At 41.3% G+C, this 20,409-nt stretch overlaps 1 protein-coding gene across 2 annotated transcripts in view; it reads right to left on the bottom strand.

Annotated features, from left to right (window-relative positions):
* PLPPR5 (phospholipid phosphatase related 5) overlaps nt 1-20,409 on the bottom strand; it is a 622,523-nt gene that overhangs the window by 265,429 nt on the left and 336,685 nt on the right. For both annotated transcript variants that reach the window (XM_086954660.1, XM_086954669.1), the window contains exon 3: nt 3,839-4,089. In XM_086954660.1, coding sequence (XP_086810786.1) covers nt 3,839-4,089 — 251 coding nt within the window. The remainder of the gene's footprint in view (nt 1-3,838; nt 4,090-20,409) is intronic.

The raw sequence follows: 20,409 nt of genomic DNA, 5'->3' as shown, positions 1-20,409 counted from the left end.
ACTGTAATGTTAAAGTGCATCAGCATTTATTAGGCTCATCCTATACGCAAAAATCACATTGGAACAGAATGTTCGTTGTTCAGCTGCTCCAGATGAGTTTAAAGCTTTCCATATATGGTGACCACATAGCTTCAGGTTGTTACAGAACCTGTTTCTAGTCATGGATATTTATATGCTGGCTTTATGCATTATGGGCATTGTAGTCCTTTTGATGCTTCCATACTAATTGGACTAACAGACCTGAAATTAATGATTTGTAAGTGAAACATTCTGCAATGGATTTATTATATATAACCTTACATTCTTGGACATACATACTTGAACTGGCCATACACCTGTAAGCATTGTTAATAAAACTATATTTATTTGGTCCTGGGTGAACAGCTCTTACAAGAGTAAGCAGGAAATATGATAGTGAACAGGAGCCCCTCATTGAGTGACTACACTTATACAACCACCCACCCACACACACACACACATGCACACATGTACTCAAACATGCAAATGCTCATACAGCCATTCTCAAACACTCACACACACACACAAGCACATGCACATTGTATGAGAAAGCTGACGTCTGGGATCAATTTACCTGCAAGATTGCTATACTGCATGTTAAATAAATCGATGAATCCAGTGTGAAAGGTACAATGTATTACTAACCATCCTAACATCCTAAGAAAAAACATTAGCTGACGTTGTGGGTCTGTTGAGAAAAAATATGAATGAGTCATTAGCAAACAGCTACAAGACTACATGCTACCAAACTGCATGCTACACAGCCACCAACTGGAGCATTATCTGAAAAGGAACAGAATATGCACTGGTAGAAATCTGTGAGGACCTCCTACTCTTCCTTGATGAAGACAAGCAGTGATACCCCTTGCTGTGATACCCCTTGTACTCTATGGAGTCTACAAAATAATAGAACACATCCCAATCTTCCAAGGTTGCTGAAAGAGCAGAGGTGATATCAGACTTGACCCTAGACTGAACTTTTTATTTCTGAAATGTACATCAAGGTATAGATATCACAGCAACACATGGTACACTTTAAAATATATTTCAAATAGTTTCAAATTCACATCCTCTTGGAGACTTACACAAGCGGATGTCTCATAGTTTATTGATCACATCCACCACAGTGCATCCTCTGTTTGAATACAATGAAGGACAAAGTCCTTTTTTCTGCGAGGAAGACACATTAACTAACCATTGCCAATTACAACAAACTACAAAAAACATAGTAGTTCTATTCATCACTTATCGCAATGTTGTACCCCGTCGACAGGAATGCTGGTAATAATGGTGTGAAAGATGTTGTAGCAGGGGTGCGAGAGGCTCTCTACAGCCCCAGTGATTGCATTTTGTTACCTAACTGGGGGTGAGATTCTCTTGAGACATGCATGCCTTAGAGCTGATGGTACCCTTGCTGTGCCACTGCAAATCAGTGTAGTAGTTGAAGTATAATTTTTCAAACAGTTTTTCATCTTCTCATGACTAATTAATTTATAGAAGTGACAATGGCTCTGTAACTATCTACTGCAGTGTAATCTTGACTAGATGCCCCTAAAAACATATTTGAAACACCTATGTAGTACCTGACCAGATGGGAACAAACACAGCCATCACTGACAGGTAACTAAAACTGCTGAACTTTACTGGTTTTGTATGAGTAAGAGCTCAGCCTAACTATAACATCCCTGAAACCTTTGTTTTTTCAGAGAATTTCTAAGGTTTTTTAACATCTACTTCCTAGTTATAATGCCCATGTAAACCTTGTTTTTTTTCAGTCAATATATACATATATTGTTTCGGATCACCTCTCTGTAACACAACTTTGTGACACTTACTGGAGGTACCTGGTGGGCTAGTTGGCCCCCAGGGACCCTCAGGATTCAAGGGGACTAAATCCACCAATTTAAAACACGCCACAGGACGTATTTGCACACATGTCACATCAGGCCATGCCCCCTCCCTTCCCCACTGTGTAAACACGCCCGTGGTGCGTTTTAAGTTGGAGGATTAAGTCTGTTTGAATCCTGAGGGTCACTTGGGTCCAACTAGACCACTAGGTACCTCCAATAAGTGCCACAGAGGACCACCTCTGTGCAACACAGCTCTGTGGCGCATACTGGAGGTACCTGGTGGGCTAGTGGCCCCCAGTGAACCCTAGTATTCAAGGAGAAATAATTCCCCAACTTACAACATGCCACGGGCACTTTTGCAGAGTGATGCACTGAGGGTACGGAGCCTCCGGCGAGATGCCCTTTTTTTGTATTTTTTAGAAGGGGGCTGTGTGTCCCCCTCTTCTTTTCCTCTTTTTTGGGCTCTGGGCACCCCATCCCCAGGACCTGATCCCTATTTTGATCATTAAAAAAATAAAATATGGAAAGGGGCGCGTGGCCCCCCTCCCAAGACCATTTTCTGCCCCAGGGACCTCATCCCCTGGGGCATGGCCACGGTTTTACGTTTTATTTACAATATTTGGAGGGGGGCCACATGGCCCACCTCCTCAGGCCATGTATGGCCCAAGGGACCCAATCCCCTGAGGCCGGCCTTTCCTTTTTTGGGGGGGGAGGGGAGCCATGTGGCCCCCCTCACAGGCCATATGATAGTGTTGTATTGATTAGTGACTTCATGTATGAGTGATTGTATTGGTGAATGAGTGAATGTGTATGTAGGCCTAGGAATCAGTAAGTGCGTATGTAGTAACTGGTATTGGTGTGTCGATGGTTTTCAAAATGGTAGCCTGTATTTTACATTGGGTGTATCAAAGGTTATATTAGAGTGTGAGGAGGTGCATCAGATTATCATGTGGATGATATCATCAGTGATGCCATCAGTGATGTCTATTGAGATGTCATTTGGGATGTCATCAGTGATGTCACTGACTATGTCATGAATGATGTAATATGTGACGTCATCAGCAGTTCATTGCGGGGGCACGAGATATAGTTAGCTGAACTAACTATAACGGCCGAATTTCTCTGGTTTTGTACGAGTGAAATGTCCAACTAACTATAACGTCCCTGAAACCTATTTTTTTGTGAATATATAAATATATATATATATTTTTATATGTACAAAGAGTTTATACGTATCTGTAAAATTCTTACATTTTCATGGAAAAGGCATATGTGTGATAAACATATTAGTGGTAAGGACATGCATGGTAAAGACACATGCATTGTAATGGATGTGTTGTAAAGGCGTGCTTGGTTAAGGCACGTGTGGTTCCATCATACAACCATGTGTCATGACTGCTTCAGAATGCAAGCATATTCCAGTCATGAGATTTGTTCTCTTAAAATGGAAAAAACATGCATGAGTACACAGAAAGATAAGATCAAATTACAAGAAAAACTACCCAAACACAAACACTGCTTACAATTTTTTTTTTTAAATGGTTGTGTCATTTTATTATAACACATTGCAGGCTCATCTTTGTCAATGCAGCAATACCATAAGGTTGTTGGTAAATTCAATCATACGTTAACTTACTGGTAAAAGCAGACCTAAAACCAGTCATAATACACTTAATTCAATTTACTACATTCAAATGTCATTAATAAAAGCAAACCTGATGTAAAGTGTACACAACTGGCATTTTAATGAATGTATGCTTAAAGATGTCACATATTTACAAACTGGGTGAAAATGGAACTTGCTTTTCTAATCGTGCTATTATGTATGTAATCAGGCTACAAAATATTTATGCACCTTGTGAAAAGCAAACCTTCAATAGAAATAGGTTACGGATGAAACTTGCAAATTGTTCACAGCATATTAATGTAAATTGAAAGGAATGGTGGAAGAAAGGCATTAGTGTACTTACGGCCAGGTAGAGTGCGGCATAAACACTGAGTGCTGCTTCTTTGGATGGAAATGTCTTCCTGGCCTTGAGCACAAGATCAGGGTTTCCAGTGCACGCTTGTGCATTAGTAATAAACTGTGTATATTGCTGACAACCAAGATCAGTATAGTTGGGTTTGCAAACTGTGAGGAAATGTGGTGCAAGGTTTCCAGTCACTACTTGTCCAGCATTTACAAATATGTCCGTAGCAAATAATCCAAAAGTATAAATACCTGCAGATAAAGACAGAGAAAAAATATTACATCATTGGTTTTCTTTAATATATGATGATATGTAAAGATGTAGTAAACCTGCAGCCAATCAAATGTATATTAACTAAGGTAAAATAGTTTTGTAAAGTAAAGACACAAATAGCATGCTATATGCAAAAAGGATAACATTATATTATTCACTGTAAGAAATTGGGTTTTTAATTGTGAAGAATGTGAGATTTTATAAGTAATAAGCCCACAATTGTCCTTTTGCTGGGAACCAACTACCCCATTGTAGCACTTGACTTACTCAGGATAGTGATGCAGAGCATTTCAAGGCATGCTTAGGGGAGGTGGTGTGGCAAGTAACCCTAGCACTCTGGTACACAACACTCAATAATTCATAGTCCAGTCAATTAACTTTCTTTCAAAGACAAAACATACTTACATTATACACTCATCACTAAATAATATGCATTAAATTACAAATATATGCAGCAGGTTGATGGAAGTAACTTTGGTGACACCCTCATATTACATTACATCCCTAGTAGATCCTGATCCCTATAATCACAATATCTCCCACGTATACTAGATGCAACATCACAATACTAAGAGATGTCATTACAAATAAGGCAGGCCTACTGGCTTTGTCAGAGTATAACCATATCAGTAAAAGCAGCGACAAGTCATGATCCACCACTGCACCACCATTAAAATCACTAAGAACATTATTAATAATTTAGAGCGATAATTATAATGGTAAACATTGTATTGTCAACATCAATGTTTTAAATAAAGCATTTTAACTCAAAATATGCATTGCTGAGTGTATCTTTTGCTGCTATCAGACTACACTGCAGTCATAGGACCAAACACAAGGAGTCTTTGCACTTCAAAACCCAAGAGCAAAAGCTGCATCTCCAGAAGTGCTTGAAAATGCAAACAAACCTCTCAGGAACGCGGTCCCTTGAGAGAGTGTTAGTATACTGAAACCATTTTTCTGGGAGCTCTTACACTTTCGCAGCTAGCTTGCCAAACACTCTCCCGTAATTGTTGATGGTGCTAATGCCCTTTCATGGACATCACAACGTGAAGTTATATCAATTTGAATCCCCTTGCATCGGATTATGGGGCGCTGAAGCAGTGAGCAACTCTTCTTTATTCTGTTTTGCCGCCTCCCACTACATTTTCATTTAAATTTTTTTTGTTATGGGTTTTCCAGTCCAGCCCAGGACACCCAAAAGGGACAATGGTTGTTTATAGCTGCAGGCCATGGTGAAATCAGTCCTAGGTTGCTTGTGTTCTGGTTCAGGGAGAACCTGACGTGGAGGTTCAGGCTGGACTGTTCTCATGAGGAGCAGGGTCAAGACTGATTTGCATAGAGTTGGCTGCAAACTAAGGTAGTATGGTGAACAAAAGAATAATTGATTGGAGGGCTACCTCGAGCTATTGTCAGTGATTAGACTTATTGCAAGCAGCCTCTCATCATCTTTTGAGTGTTTTAGTTAGCATCAAGGCTCCCTGATACTTCCGGCATGCAACTCTTGTACCATGTGCAGGAGCCAGCATCTTTCTTCTTGCTCACGCCTCAGTAGAAGCAATTTCTTCTTCTGCTCCCATCAGTGGGCTGCAATGGTGAACTTTCCCCTGCCGATAGTGAGCATGAGCAGGGGGATTATAGGTCAGTATGACCTGTGCCATCCAGACATGGATACAGGGTGGACAGAAAAGTCTCAGCCTGGTCCTTTGGGGTCCCCAGGACAACCTGTTGATGTGCCAGCCCGCAAAGAGATCTGGGGCCCCAACGGCATAAAATAAATATGGAGTGGGGTCCCCACTCATGTCCACTCCCACAAGAAAATGGTCAGAATAATGTTGCATCGACTCCCTCCACTTGCCCACCCCAGTGGAATTTGGAAGAAATTGGGTGGAGTGTTTTATACTCATTTTCTATTTTCTCCCTGGAATGTACAGGCTCCGTTCTCAGCCCCCTTCCATCAATTTTAGCAAATATGGGCTACTTGTCCTCCCGGTAGCCAGCCCTAGCCACCTATAACATTGTTTTGGGGCCTCCTGGGCTCCGAAGACACTTTGTGGGGAGCTGGGTTTTTAAGGTTTCCCAGAGTCATCCTCTGCTTTTCTCCTGGTGCTCTTCCATATTGCACAGTCCCTCTGCAGCCAGATAGAAACAACCCCTCTTTCACATTCCCCATGTCTTAGAGTCTCCAAGCTTCTTGAAGGACACCTCTGCATCAGTGGATCCAGGACCAGTCCACAGAAGGCCCAGAGGAACCATTCAAGGCCCTCTGGTAGGTCTATTCTTCCAACTATTATTTGGGGGACATAAGGGTGTCAGAGCCGATGGGTTTGGACAGACCCATCCAAGTCCTAGCAGTCAGCTGGAGTCAAATCCCTCAGTATATCCTTGAAGGGCAGCAAATGACTTCTCTTTCCAGAAGGGCATTCTTTTACTTTTGTCACTCCCAGGTTCAGTGTATTCTCAGCTATCCCTCCCTTGCGCAAGCAATATTGTGCGGGTGTATACATTTCTGGGAACCAGGCAACCTAGGCCAATCCTAGGATGCCATATTATCACTCCACCCCTAACCCAACCGTCCTACACAGCAGTCAGGGACACTCCAATATGGCGACTACAGGTTGTCAATGGAAATAGTTCCCTTAAGAGCCTCAGATCTGGCTCTAGATGACATAGCTGCAGGAACCCTTCTCACCAATAATTCAAAGATGAGAACCTCCTGTGTGGGCTTCAAGTGTCCGGCCATCCTTCTTTGTTCCAATGGGCTTGGTCTCTCCCAGTTTCCAGGTACTAAGTCAAGCATTGTTAATTGTTGTATTGTGTGAGAAGGCCTTTGATCCCTCCACTTAGAGCATAGTAAGTGTTGGAAATGGCCCTTTTTACAGGGTTATCCCCAAACCTTTAGCTTCTTCCTCATATTTTTTTTCTGAACTGCGTTTGCTGGCTCTAGGACTCTGGGCACTTTACCAGTGCTTATCAGTGCTAAAGTGCATATGCTCTCTGTGTAAACTGTTATTTTGAATGGTTCACCCGGATTAGCATATTTGTTTTACCAGTAGGTCCCTAGTACAGTGCACTGAGTGTGCCAGGGCTGGTAAATCAAATGCTAATAGTGGGCTTGCAGTGCTGATTTTGCCACCCACATGAGTAGCCCTGGAAAGAGGTCTCAGGCCCGCCTCCGCAGTGCCTGTGCGCAGTTTGTTGACCGCCATGTCAACTTGGCAAGTGCACCCACTTGCCAGGCCCTAACATTCCCTTTCATTACATATAGGGCACCCCTATGGTAGGCATAAGGTACCCCCCTGGGCAGGGTGCAGTGTATGTGAAAGGTAGAAGATGTACTTGTGTGTGTAACATGTCCTGATAATGAAATACTGCCAATTTTATTTTTCACTATTGGAAGGCTATCTTGCCCCTTAGGACATAAAGGGGAATGCTTTGTAACATTTTAAAAGTATATCTTCCCAAAGGGATAAGATAGAAAAATGGAGTTTGGTATCCCTGAACTCAGAATTTGTTGAATTGTGTGTTTGAAAATACCACTTTTAGAAAGTGGCTATTTTCTTGTTCAACCATCCTGTGTGCCTCTGCCTGTTTGTGGATTGCCTGTCAGGCTTTGTAGTGACAGGGGCTGGGGAGGTGCAGTTGCTCCAAGAGTCTGGATGAGTCAGCACTAGGCTGAATAGGCCTGATCTGCATTTGGAGTGGTGCGAGGAGTAGCACTTGTACCTGAATAGGGCTGTGCCTGCCTTCCACAATGTTGGCTCAGCCCCTCTGTAGTGTATCTGGAACCAAGGCTCACTCTGACAATGGATGTTGTGGTACACTTGCAGAGGGTACACAGACAAAATATCGATTTTTAAATATCGATATACAAAAATATCGAAGTTTAAATATCGATGGGACAAAATATCGAAGGTAAGTAATATCGACAGTCTTAATATCGATATTGGTATGATATCAGTAATATCGAAGCTGTACATATCGATGTCAATAATATCGAAATTAATAACTTCGATGTTACTAATATCAATTTTTAAATAAATTTAGTGTATATTATATTGTATTTATTATGTTTTATTATTTATTTTTAATGTAATTTAATTAAATATTGTCTTTTAGTACTGTAGCGGGTTGTGGGTTTATAGGGGAATAGGGTGGGAAGTAATTTAATTATGTTAAATTAATTATTAATTAGTAGGAATTATTAATTAATTAATTGAGAATTTTTTTTAAATTATTTTTAATTAATTGATTAATTGATAAATATGTTCTGTAGCGGGTTATGGGTTTATAGGGGAATAGGGTGGGAAGTAATTTAATAATAATTAAATAATTGATATATGTTTGTACATATTTTAATTAATAATTAATTGGTAATTAATTTCTATTAATTCGTTAATTAATTAATATAATTTTTTACATATTTATAATTATTAATTAGTTGGTAATTAATTAATATAAATTATTTAGTTACATTAATTATAGTAATTTTTTTATATATAATTTATTGTTATTCTTAATTAATTAATTGGGGAAAAAATATTAATTATTAAATTAAATTAATTACAGCAAATGTGCTAATATATTTACTTTATTGTTATTGTTAATTAATAATTAATTGGTAATTAAATAATATTAATTAATGCTGGGTAAAGGAGTATTTTTAGGGTTCAGGGTCAGTTTTCAGTTTTTGGGTAAAGGGGTATTTTTAGGGTTCTGGGTCAGTTTTCAGTTTTTGGGTAAAGGGGTATTTTTAGGGTTCAGGGTCAGTTTTCAGTTCATGGGTAAAGGGGTATTTTTAGGGTTCAGGGTCAGTTTTCAGTTTTTGGGTAAAGGGGTATTTTTAGGGTTCAGGGTCAGTTTTCAGTTTTTGGGTAAAGGAGTATTTTTAGGGTTCTGGGTCAGTTTTCAGTTTTTGGGTAAAGGGTTATTTTTATTGTTCTGGGTCAGTTTTCAGTTCATGGGTAAAGGGGTATTTTTAGGGTTCAGGGTCAGTTTTCAGTTTTTGGGTAAAGGGGTATTTTTAGGGTTTAGGGTCAGTTTTCAGTTTTTGGGTAAAGGGGTATTTTTGGGGTTCAGGGTCAGTTTTCAGTTTTTGGGTAAAGGGGTATTTTTAGGGATAAGGGTCAGTTTTCAGTTTTTGGGTAAAGGGGTATTTTTAGGTTTCAGGGTCAGTTTTGAGTTTTTGGGGTACAGGGATATTTTTAGGGTTCAGGGTCAGTTTTGGGTTTTTGGGGTACAGGCGTACAGGGTAAAAACAAAAAAATATTACATTAAATCAAATAAATTACATGAAAAAAATTAAAATTACATTAAATTATTAAGTGTTTTATTTATTTTAAATGTATATGTATTACTTTTAATTTTGTTTTAATATTTTTATTTAATAGTTGTAAAATTATATGTATTTTAATATTATTTTTACATTATTATTAATATATTTAAAAAAACGATATTTTTGATTCCGATATTTTTGTACTACGATATTATTTTTTCGATATTTTTGTACTTACCTTAATGAAGATAGGATTCCGATATTTTTGCTGTCGATATTTTTGCTCCGATATTTTTGCATTTCGATATTCTGTCTGTCGATATTATGTCAGACATTCCTTGCAGAGTGCCCCCAGAACTGATTTGAACTGGGCTCAGAGCCCCTTGCACAAAGAGAACAAAGACATTTTGGGGTATAAGTATCAGACCCAAACCCCAGACTTTAGATCATTCCTGGAATTCAAGAGGTACAAATTTGACAAGGAGAATAGCTGGAGAGACTAAGGATAAGTACTGCCCTTGCTGTGTGTCTGGGTTGGCCTGCAGTTGCTGTTTCTGCCAAGGAAAGGAGAAGGACTTTGCTGTGTGCTGTGTTGCCTGCTTGAAGGAGATCTCTAAGGGCCTGAAGTGTGCTGGCCGCCTGTTCTGAAGTCTCAGAGACACAAATAATTCACCTCCAGCTCCTCTGAATCTGTTGCTGTGAGTTCTGACTTGCCAAGAGGCGCATGTGCCAGTTTTGGGCCTCTGGAGGATGTTGCTGTTGTTTGGGACCTGGAAGAAAGAAGAAACTCAAAGAACTACAGAAATCGACGGATCGAGGGATTGTGTCTGAAGAGGACTGATGCAGTGCCGCTCGACGCCGCTGACCGATCGCCAACGCATCCAGGATGTCCACGCATCGTGACTGTGCAGCAAGTTCATCCGACGCATCACCTGCGGAATGGAACCATCACGAAGAATCGACGCATCACTCCCCTGCAGACCGAATTTGGCGAAACCCTACCTATTCGTGCAATGGGACTATCGCATCACCTCCCCAAGTTCTCAGGAGTGTGCATCATTTTTGTTTTCCGACTCTGCAGCTGTTTGGCTTTTTGAACTTTCACGCATCTACAGGTACTTTGATGAAAAGTCACACATCCATATTTTTCTATGGTACAAGTTCTTGAAACCTTTTGAAAGTCATATTTTGAACTGTGTATGTTGGATTTTTGATGTTTTGGTCTTATTTAGTGTAGCTAAAGATACTTTATTTTTCTAAACTGTGGTGTTCATTTGTGGTGTTTTCACTGTGTAACTGTAAGTGTTGGTACAAATACTTTACACATTGCCTTTGCGATAAGCTTGTCTGCTTGTGCCAAGCTACTGAGGGGGAAAGTAGGGGTTATCTAAAGAGTGTATCCCCCTTACCCTGACTAGAAGCAAGGGTCCCTATTTGGATAAAGGTACCTACCTCTGATAACTAGTGACCCCAATTTCTAACAGTAAGTACCCCCTGCAGGAAGGAATAAAGGCCTGAAATTTGATTCTGAGCTGAGTCCCAAGAATTTGATACCATACTAAGTGCAGGTGTGGTTTAAGGAACTGTAAATGTAAACTCCTGGTACATGTTTATCACCTGTTTCATACCTTGCTGGACCATGTAGGCCTATATGGAACAAAACTGTACCTTAAGGCAGATTTCGCCTTTAATACATATTAGCTTGTAAGCACCACAGATCTTCAGTAAGCACTGCTGACCTACAGCATGCATGCCCACCAACACCATTAGGCCCAGTCCAGTTCAGTATCAAATCCTGCAGAGTTCCTTCTGCAATGGTCTACCTGTGTGCAGTTCCCAGACTGCGGAAGTCGGTAGTCTAATACACACAGCCTGCACATATGCTCACGCGCATTCGCTCACATGTATCACTTATAATCAGTCAGTCAGTCAAAAACAACTTTATTTGGTTTATCATAACCATAAAGCATGAAGTACAGAAAAAATATATATGTATAAATAGCACCACATAAAAACGTTGTATGTCAGTAAAACTTCTAAAAACATTACCAAATCTAAAAATGCCAAAGCTGGAGCCCACGTACATTTGCTCCATATCTGCTTTTGATAACAGGGTGTCCACTTTAATCATAAATTTTACACCACGACAAATAAAAATATTGGACGTGCCACTCATCCAGCTTATTACCGCCTGCCAGCAGGTACGAATTTGTAAGGCCTTGAAGTGTGCCAGTAACAGCTTCCTTCGTTCCATTTTTAAATGATCACAAACACACATTAAATGGCATAATGATTCCTTACAGTATCCACACAGCCTGCAATTTTTTGATAGTTCTTTTCACTTCCAGGTAGGGACTAAGTCCTTTGTATTGTGGTCACCCAATCTGTATTCCGTAAACTTCTTTTTTTAAAATAGCCTAAAATGCACCATTAAATAGGGTTGTGGTTTTAATGAGGTATACACATTTATTACTGCCCATGCATGGCGTCATTCGGACAATCTTTTTTTATCTTCCAGGAAAGACAGTTTTTTTGCCATGGCATTACATGCTTTATTAAATGTAGCTCGCTCCATCTTTTGTTTCCAGACTTCTTCCATGTCTAGTACCGCCAGAGCAGTTTGCAGGGAGTCGCCCGTGTGTTTGTTATTCTTTTAATGTATTGGCTTTGTATTTCCATCAAACATAAATAGTTCAGCGACCCAGGTTCAGAAGCTCTAAGTTTCCAGCACAGCTTTACAAATGTTGTCTTTCTTTGGTATTCCTGGTTCTGGAGGCCGAATTCTAGGCGCACTTGTGCTGGAGATGCTCCCTTTGGGAGATTAAAAACAGCTTTAAATGTTTTTGTCTGCACCTCATTTAATATAATAATTTCTTGGCTGTGCCAGATTTCCAGGCCGTAGGACAATGTCGGAAGCAATTGTGCTGCCATTATTTTCAAAAGGTGTCCATGTGAAGGGCATTGCAATTTCTTGTGGAGTTGTTTGTAGGCAAAAATCAATGACTGGGCTTTCGCTTTTATGTCCATTTTTTGTTCCATAAAAGACATTCTTTGGCCCAATTTGATGCCTAGATATGTGTATGTTTTTGTTTCCTCAATTTGCTTCTCCTTGGCATACCATTTATATTTTGTCCCTGCTTTTGGTCCTGCTAGGTGAACCACCTTGTTTTTGTTCCTATTCATCTCCAAGCCTGCCAGATTCAAGTATTCAATCAATTTATGTATGGTTCTTTGTAGACCTATTGGTGTTTGGCTCATAACCACAATGTCGTCCTCGTACTGCAGATACCAAATTGGCTTGTTTGCTATATTGGGTGGGTGTCTGTTTGTTGATTGCAGATAGTTGTTTAAATCTGCTAAATATAGATTAAATAGACATGGTGATAAAACACAGCCTTGTTTTAAGCCATTGTTTATTTTTATCTTTACCGATAGTCTACTTCCATCTCGTAACTTCACCCTTGCCCATGTTTCACTGTATACTGCCATTATCGTATTTAACACATCCTTCGGTACTCCCCATTCTTTTAATTTCTGCCAAAATCGGTCTCGTGGCACTCTATCAAACGCCGATTTCAAATCGATGTAACATGCGAGTAGATTTGTTTTTTTCCATATGGCTTTTTCAATAAGTATAGCCATTGTTGCCAGATTAGTGATGGTGCCCATACCCTTCCTGAAACCGGTTTGAAATTTTGGAATTATACTTTTTTTCTCCATCCACTCCTGTACATGTTGTAAAATGCAGGATGAGAACAATTTTGCCTCGACGTCTATTAAGGTTATGAGCCTATAGTTCCCGGTTTCCATTTATCTTCCATTTTTGTAAATTGGGTGGAGCAAACATTCTCTCCAAGAGGCTGATAGCGTGTTCGCGGAGTACTATTGGTTAAAAAGGGGGGTAAGATAATTATCCCAAAACTCTGGGTCTTTCTTGAAGAGGTCATTTGGAAGACCGTTTGGCCCTGTTGCACCAGAGTGCTTCAGCTTTTTTATCAGCACTCTTTAGTTTTTTGTTGTTTTTAACGTTATTTGATCTTGTATGACTGTGGGTCCTTCTTGCAGAACCAGATTACCAGTGGTAGTTGGTTTCTGATTTGCCTCCACCGTTTTGTCAGGCTGTGATAATGTACTTCTGTGCATACTTGTTCGACTGTTGTTATACAAATTACCTATATGTTTAGTCCAGACTGACTCGCTTATCCCGGTGTTTTGTAGGGTCTCAGTTTCTTTAGACAGTTTGTTTATTAGACCCCAAAACTCACTGCTACTTGGTAGTTTGCTTGCCCATAATAATTTCCCCCATAAGTTTTCAATATGAACCTTCTATGCCTCTCTACACCTTTCTTTATAAACCCTTCTCATTGTTTTGATCTTACTAGAGTCTATTTCTTTTCACAATCTGGCCTCTAAGGCAATTACTCTTGCTTACTATTAATTAATCTCTTCTGGTCTCTGAGATTTCCTTTAAACCATGGTGCCTTTCTTAATCCGTACAGGGATTTTCCTGCTCGGCCTGCTGGAAATTTGTCTAACAGGAATGTACTTAGGCTCTCCCAATCCTGTAGTAGTGAATGAATAACTAATGTCTCCTTATTCCCCACATGAAGCTTCACTGTGTTCCTTATATCTTCTATGTTTGTCCCACTCCAATTCAGTTTCCTTTGATTATACACATTCGGCATTACAGCTAAAAATACTGTGCTTTTTTTGCGTCAAATTCACAGACAATGATTTTTCTTGGGGAAATGATCACTCTCCGGTCGAGGTTTTATGGAAAAAGATTCCACTAAATTTGATTGATCCTTACTGATTATGGTATAATCAATAATCGATTGGTTCTTTCCACTTAGGTAGGTGCTTCCCGCCGGTTGATCTCCCTTTGTACTCCCATTCAAAACGACCAGCCCTAGGGCTTTCAGTTCCTTCTTCCAGTTGAGACCAATGGGTATACCTTGTCGACCTTGTCGACCATTCTTGGTTAATGGGACCCCTATTAGTTTACTATTAAAGTCGCCAGACATTACCATAGCATAGTCTTGATATGTTACTTGTAAGATTTGTATTAGATTTATCAGGTTTGTCAATCTTTCCAATTTTTTTGCCTTATCTGGATAGATGTAAATATTCAAAATCAGTGTTTTCCACGAAGCAGTGTGGCAGGGCCTTTTGCATTCCAATTTAAATGCTTGTAACCAGTTTGCTCCAGAATCTATTTCCTCTACCTCCCAATTATATTTTACCGTTAAAAACGTTGATAAGCCCCCCCCCCCGGGATGTCCACATTTTGAAACATTTTCTGCCATTACATGGTATTCTTCGTATCCTGCTATGTGCCTTGGAATTAAATTCCAGGTTTCTTGTGAAAAAAATTATTGCAAAGTTTCCCAAGTAGGCAATGGTGTCTTGATCCTGTTCCATTTCTCTGAACCCATGAGTATTCCAGGAGCAGATTCTTATTAATTCTCCACTTTTTGTAGATGCCTGATTTATTCCGGACTGCTCCCTTCTATCCCTTTGATTTTCATCAGGGTCGACGTTGGTTTAGGGTGTATGGGACCCGCGACCAATCCTGTTGGTTTCCGGTCCCCAAAAACTCTCTTCTGGTGTTGGGGCTGTTTAAATGCTTATCCTGATTAGCTTGATCTATTGGGTTCATACTTTTTGCCCCCTTCAACACCAAAGTTGTTGCTGTTTGATGTACTTTCTGAGTCCAAGTTTTCTCCTTATTTAACAGAGGATATGGATACTTTATGCGCTTTGGATATGTAAAAAAAATGCCCCACACTTCAAAGGCTGTTTTTGCAGAGTATATCCGCTCTATTATTTCCTTTGACGCCCATGTTGTGCAGGTTGCTTCTTGTTTTGTCCCATTTTCTGCTTCCCTAAATTTTACCGCCAAAAGGTCTGCTCTCGTTATTTGACTTAATTTTGGGATTTCATTGAACAACCTCAATAGGTTTCCCCTATTTAAAGTATCCAATCTACCTTTAGATGAATATTCTGTCAAGAAAATCAATTTATACCCCTGCTCTTCTGCCTTACTATGTTGATTTTGATCCGGGTCTGGTTCCCTGTCTTCCCTGCTTGGTGCTTGGTACTTATGTGATTGCTCCCTTATAAACTCGACCCTGCCTCTTTCTTGTATGGCTGGAGTTGGACTTAGTAGTGTTGGGTCTGCTCTATTGGTTATTTCTTTCTCTATATTTGACATTTTTTGCCCTATTTCTGGACAAGAATTATCCACTATGTTTTCCTTTTCAATAGGAAACTTTCATGACCTTCCTACGTTATTAAGTGGGATTTTCATATCAGACATTTTCGCATTTTCTTTTGTATTTTTTGTATGTTCAAAATTTAAGATTGTTCTATTTGACTGATCTGCAGCCTCCATCTCTACTTCCTTAGAACCTCCATTTACTTGAACTTTGTTTTTTATTACTCTTTTTGGAAAAGCCTTTAGATCTTCCCACTTCATATCTTGTTCTGGACTTTTTATTAATAATTTTGGCTCCAACCCTTGGTCATCTTGTTCCTCGTTATCCTTTGTGTTGTTTGCCTTTCGTTCTCCCTCCTCCGAATCAATAGATGTTTTCCCTTGAACCATTGTATTTGTCTCATGATTACTTTGCATTGACATGCTAACACACCTAGGCCTACCAGGTGGGTTTATTCCTGAACTGTGTAGTTCCCTTTTAATAAGATTTCCATCCTGGCCGTTACTTTTTTTGCTTGCCTTTTGAGTGAATATTGCGAAAGTTTGGCTTCTTTCCTGAATAGCCTTTTGTCCGGCATGTTTCCTGGCTTTCTGCAGTCTTTTCCATTGTCTTTTTGTAATTGGAATGGCTAATAAACTCTGTGTGTCTGTTGTTTTGTTTCCGTCTTGACCAATGCTTTTTTTATTTATTATCTTAGCTTCTCCTAATTGTGGAGTATCTACGTGCGGAGCTTCGGGCCTCATCTTTCTGGGACCTCCTGTGTTAATCTTTCCATTATTTTGCTCTGTTAGTGGTTTTTCTCCTAACTTTCCTGAGGATTGTGCGACATACAGGATTTCTGTCAATATCTCCGGTAGAGACTCCAGTTTGTCTATTATTCGGCCGCATCCGCAACTTTGATCCTACAATTTGTGTTTAGTTAGTGTAGCCATATTGTTGCCATTTGTAATTTGTGCTACGATTTTGTCCAATTTTGTATTTATCCCTGCTATGTGCACCGCAATTAGGTTCATTAGATCTACTTGGACCTCTAGTTTATCCAATTGAAGGTTTAAAACATTGATTGCTTGCTGTAGGGTTTTTAACAAAAATTCGCTCCAGGCATTTGTTGTATTATTATTGGCTAGCATTGAAATCCCTTGGCTCAATACCACTAACTGAAGAAATGGTAATTGGGGACTGTATTTTCTCTCTTTTGTTTAGGCATCCATTGTTCTTGTTGTTTTGATTATCCCATTGATCCTTATTTATTGGGGGTTTGATGGGTGTTGAAGCTACGCCCCCTTCTACTCCCGCTGTCCTTTTTTGAAACGTATCCGGTTCTGTCATATCCATCTCCCTGTTTACCTGTTGTCCCACTTCAGATTGTGTATTGCGCTCTAAGGCTTCTATACGTTCTTTTTCCTCGGAAATTGAAAACGATTTTGACCATCCTGAGGATTGTGCCAATTCTTGTTTTTCTGTTTGACCAACATATTCTTTATTCCTTTGTCTTTTTATACTTTCCTTTTTTACAACCTCCTCCTTTTTTTCCTGTATATCCAATGAGTGATGCACCTGCGCTGTTGTTTTTATCAGCCAATTTTTTATTGAATTTTTTTCTTTGATAGCCACTCCTGTATTCTTTTCCTGTCCACTCTTGTCGATTTTTTGTTGTTGCTGGTTTGTTTTCAGTTCAAGATGGCAGGGGCTAATTACTCCAGATTTTTTAGGAGTAATCAAATGTATCGGTTTTATTGGGCTTTGCAGGCCAGACTTTTCTCCACAGGGTGTGTAAATTGCTGCTAATGAGTCTTTTAGGAAGTGAAACTTCTGCGTCTCGTTTTTCCCCCTAACTTAAAAGGTTCTGGAGTTGAAAGCGAGACCAATCTCCTTTTTGTATAAAATCCTCTTTTATTTTCCTTTTGTTTGCAATCCATGTTGGGTCTTCTGAAAGCACCTTTCTCCTGGTTTTACATGTAGGTGCTTGCCGAATCTTTCCTGACCTCATCCCCACTGTATAGACTCTAATATGACATAATGCCTAAAATGTTTTTTTTATTATTATTTTTTTTCCCACAGCGCAGACTTTACAAGTTTACTAGGCTGCGCAGTTTGGAGATGAAGGAAATAATCAACCCCGAAACCGGTTGTACTTGCCAAGCTCCGTTGGAGAAGGGACGCCTCCGCCTCTCAGAACACCAACAGCGCGCTCTGTCCAGGTGCCGCCGGGAGGACACAGGCCAAAATCACTCCTCACAGCCAGTCAGTGAGGGCCACTACTGGGGAGTTATTGCGTTGCTGCCTGGCTCCTCCCTTGGTTCCAGCCGCCCTGGGATACCTCGCGAGGCTCCTGCCACCGCCCTGGGATGCCTCGCGAGGCTCCTGCCGCCACCCTGGGATGCCTCGCGAGGCTCCTGCCGCCACCACGGGATGCCTCGTGAGGCTCCTGCCGCCACCACAGGATGCCTCGCGAGGCTCCTGCCGCCACCACGGGATGCCTCGCGAGGCTCCTGCCGCCACCACGGGATGCCTCGCGAGGCTCCTGCTGCCACCACAGGATGCCTCGCGAGGCTCCTGCCGCCACCACAGCATGCCACCCGCGAGGCTCCTGCCGCCACCACGGGATGCCTCGCGAGGCTCCTGCCGCCACCACGACGGGATGCCTCGCGAGGCTCCTGCCGCCGCCACCACGGGATGCCTCGTGAGGCTCCTGCCGCCACCGCCACCACGGGATGCCTCGCGAGGCTCCTGCCGCCACCACGGGATGCCTCGCGAGGCTCCTGCCACCACCACGGGATGCCTCGCGAGGCTCCTGCCACCACCACGGGATGCCTCGCGAGGCTCCTGCCGCCACCACGGGAGATGCCTCGCGAGGCTCCTGCCGCCACCACGGGATGCCTCGCGCGGCTCCTGCCGCCACCGGGCACCTCACACAGCTCTTGCCACCAGGGGGCGCCTCACACGGATTCTACCGTCACGGGTTGCCTTCCCCAATTTTTCTGCGGCTCCTGCGTATGTTGCTGCGTCGGGGCCACGCTGTTTTCTCTTACCTGGCCCCACAGTACTCCTCAACAGTCACTGGCAGCCCTGCACCCCACACTGCTGGGGGGAAGCGCGAGCCGACGACCGGGGAAAGCTGCAGGAAGCCTGCAAAGGGAGTCGGCCAAAGGGAGCCGGCGGTCTCTCGCAGCGTCTCGCACCGGCCCAAAGTCTCGAGCAGCTGCAGCTAATCAGTCAGTCAGGCTAGATGGTTCCGTGGGGCCAACATAAGCTGGATAGACTTGCCTGACATGACACTGGAGCGTTTGAGATCTATGCTGAGGAGACAAAATCAGTCCTGCACCTCCTACCATCAGTGACCTTATCTTAAAAGGCAGATACTGGTGGTTAGCGCTCTCATGCCAATTACCATAAATTTACAGTGGATGAGACTCAGGTAGAGGGACTCGCTCACTGTAGAAGTCCAAAATGCAGTGAAGTCAAATGTGAAAAAGTCAGGAGGACTAATTGGGACAAACCGATGTGCTACATTCTTCTAACGTCATAGAGAAGGGTGATGAGAGGAAAGTAATATTCGCCTTATATCTTCCTTTCGAATCACATCATCACACAGTATTACTAATAGTTAGTCATTGGAAATCCAAATTTTAATCACTGCTTCCTGGGTTTTATAGTGTATTTCACACACAAGAGGTAAGCTTTCACCCACATATTGTCTCATGCTTTATCGCTAAGCCCTATTTTTAGTACTAGGTTCCACTTGGTGTGGCTTGAAAAGGGGGTTCTAGCAATCGTTAATACTGTATGCAGAAAATAAGTTCATGGGTCAGTCATCCTTGTCTAGCTCACTCCAAGTCTTATTACAATCAAGGGAAAAACAAAAAAATGTGTAAGGATCAGTTGCGTCTGGTGACATTTGAAAGTGGTGGGGCGTAAATACTGCACTGTGGGGAACGAGCTTCTATTTTCATTTTTCCTGACGAGTTGTGGACAGCCGGAAACGCCTGCAGGTTTTGAGTGGTTATGCGACCATCAGGTACATTAAACATATATTAAGTAGTTACGTTAATTAACGTGCCGCACTCCAAGCTTAATTTGTGAGAAAAAAAAAAAGTGCAGGGCCTCAAAGTTCTGTATAGGAGCCCGTTGGAGGTACTGCCGAATACCAATGCTGTTTCTAGTCCTTAATCCCCCTCATACCTCTTTATATTTTACTACCTTACACTTGTTGTCTCGTATTTGTCCGGTTTCTTTTCATCCCTGCTTTGTTTTTCCCTTAGCCTTTATTTTCCTGTCTTTCTAGTCCTTCTCAATTCTCTCATCTGCCTTTCTTTCTCCTGTGGTGGGTCAAGGACTGATGAGGAACAATGCAACCCAGTCGACAGAAATTAATGTGTCTGCCCACCACCTACAAACACCAGCACAAATAAGCAGTGCGGGCCCAAACCTGGTTTTCCAATGTAATGCAACCCTATGTTTTCATTGTTTGTGCTACTTAAAATGTCAGTACGTGGCTCACAAAGGACGCAGGTACAGAGAAACCCCCAGTACTACTGCAGATGTATTTTTAACCTATTAGTCAAACAAAGCAAGCTAGAGAAGTGTTCGTTTTTTTTATTAGAAAATTCGCTAGGTATCTTCAATGTGATCCTGACTGAATAGGAACACAAGATATTTTCGCCATGAAAAGAAATCTCACGAATTTAACATCCTGGAAATGCAATTCATTTGAAATCACCAAGGTAACCAGTTTGTGGAAAAGGTTTCTGTAGAATGGATGTCCTCAATTACTTTGCATTCCATATTTAATTTAATTATTCGTA

Source organism: Lissotriton vulgaris, chromosome 1_1 (genome assembly GCF_964263255.1).
Source record: "Lissotriton vulgaris chromosome 1_1, aLisVul1.2, whole genome shotgun sequence".
NCBI classification, from domain to species: Eukaryota; Metazoa; Chordata; class Amphibia; order Caudata; family Salamandridae; genus Lissotriton; species Lissotriton vulgaris.
The sequence above is the reverse complement of the archived record's forward strand: the minus strand, read 5'-3'. Positions and strand labels throughout refer to the sequence as shown.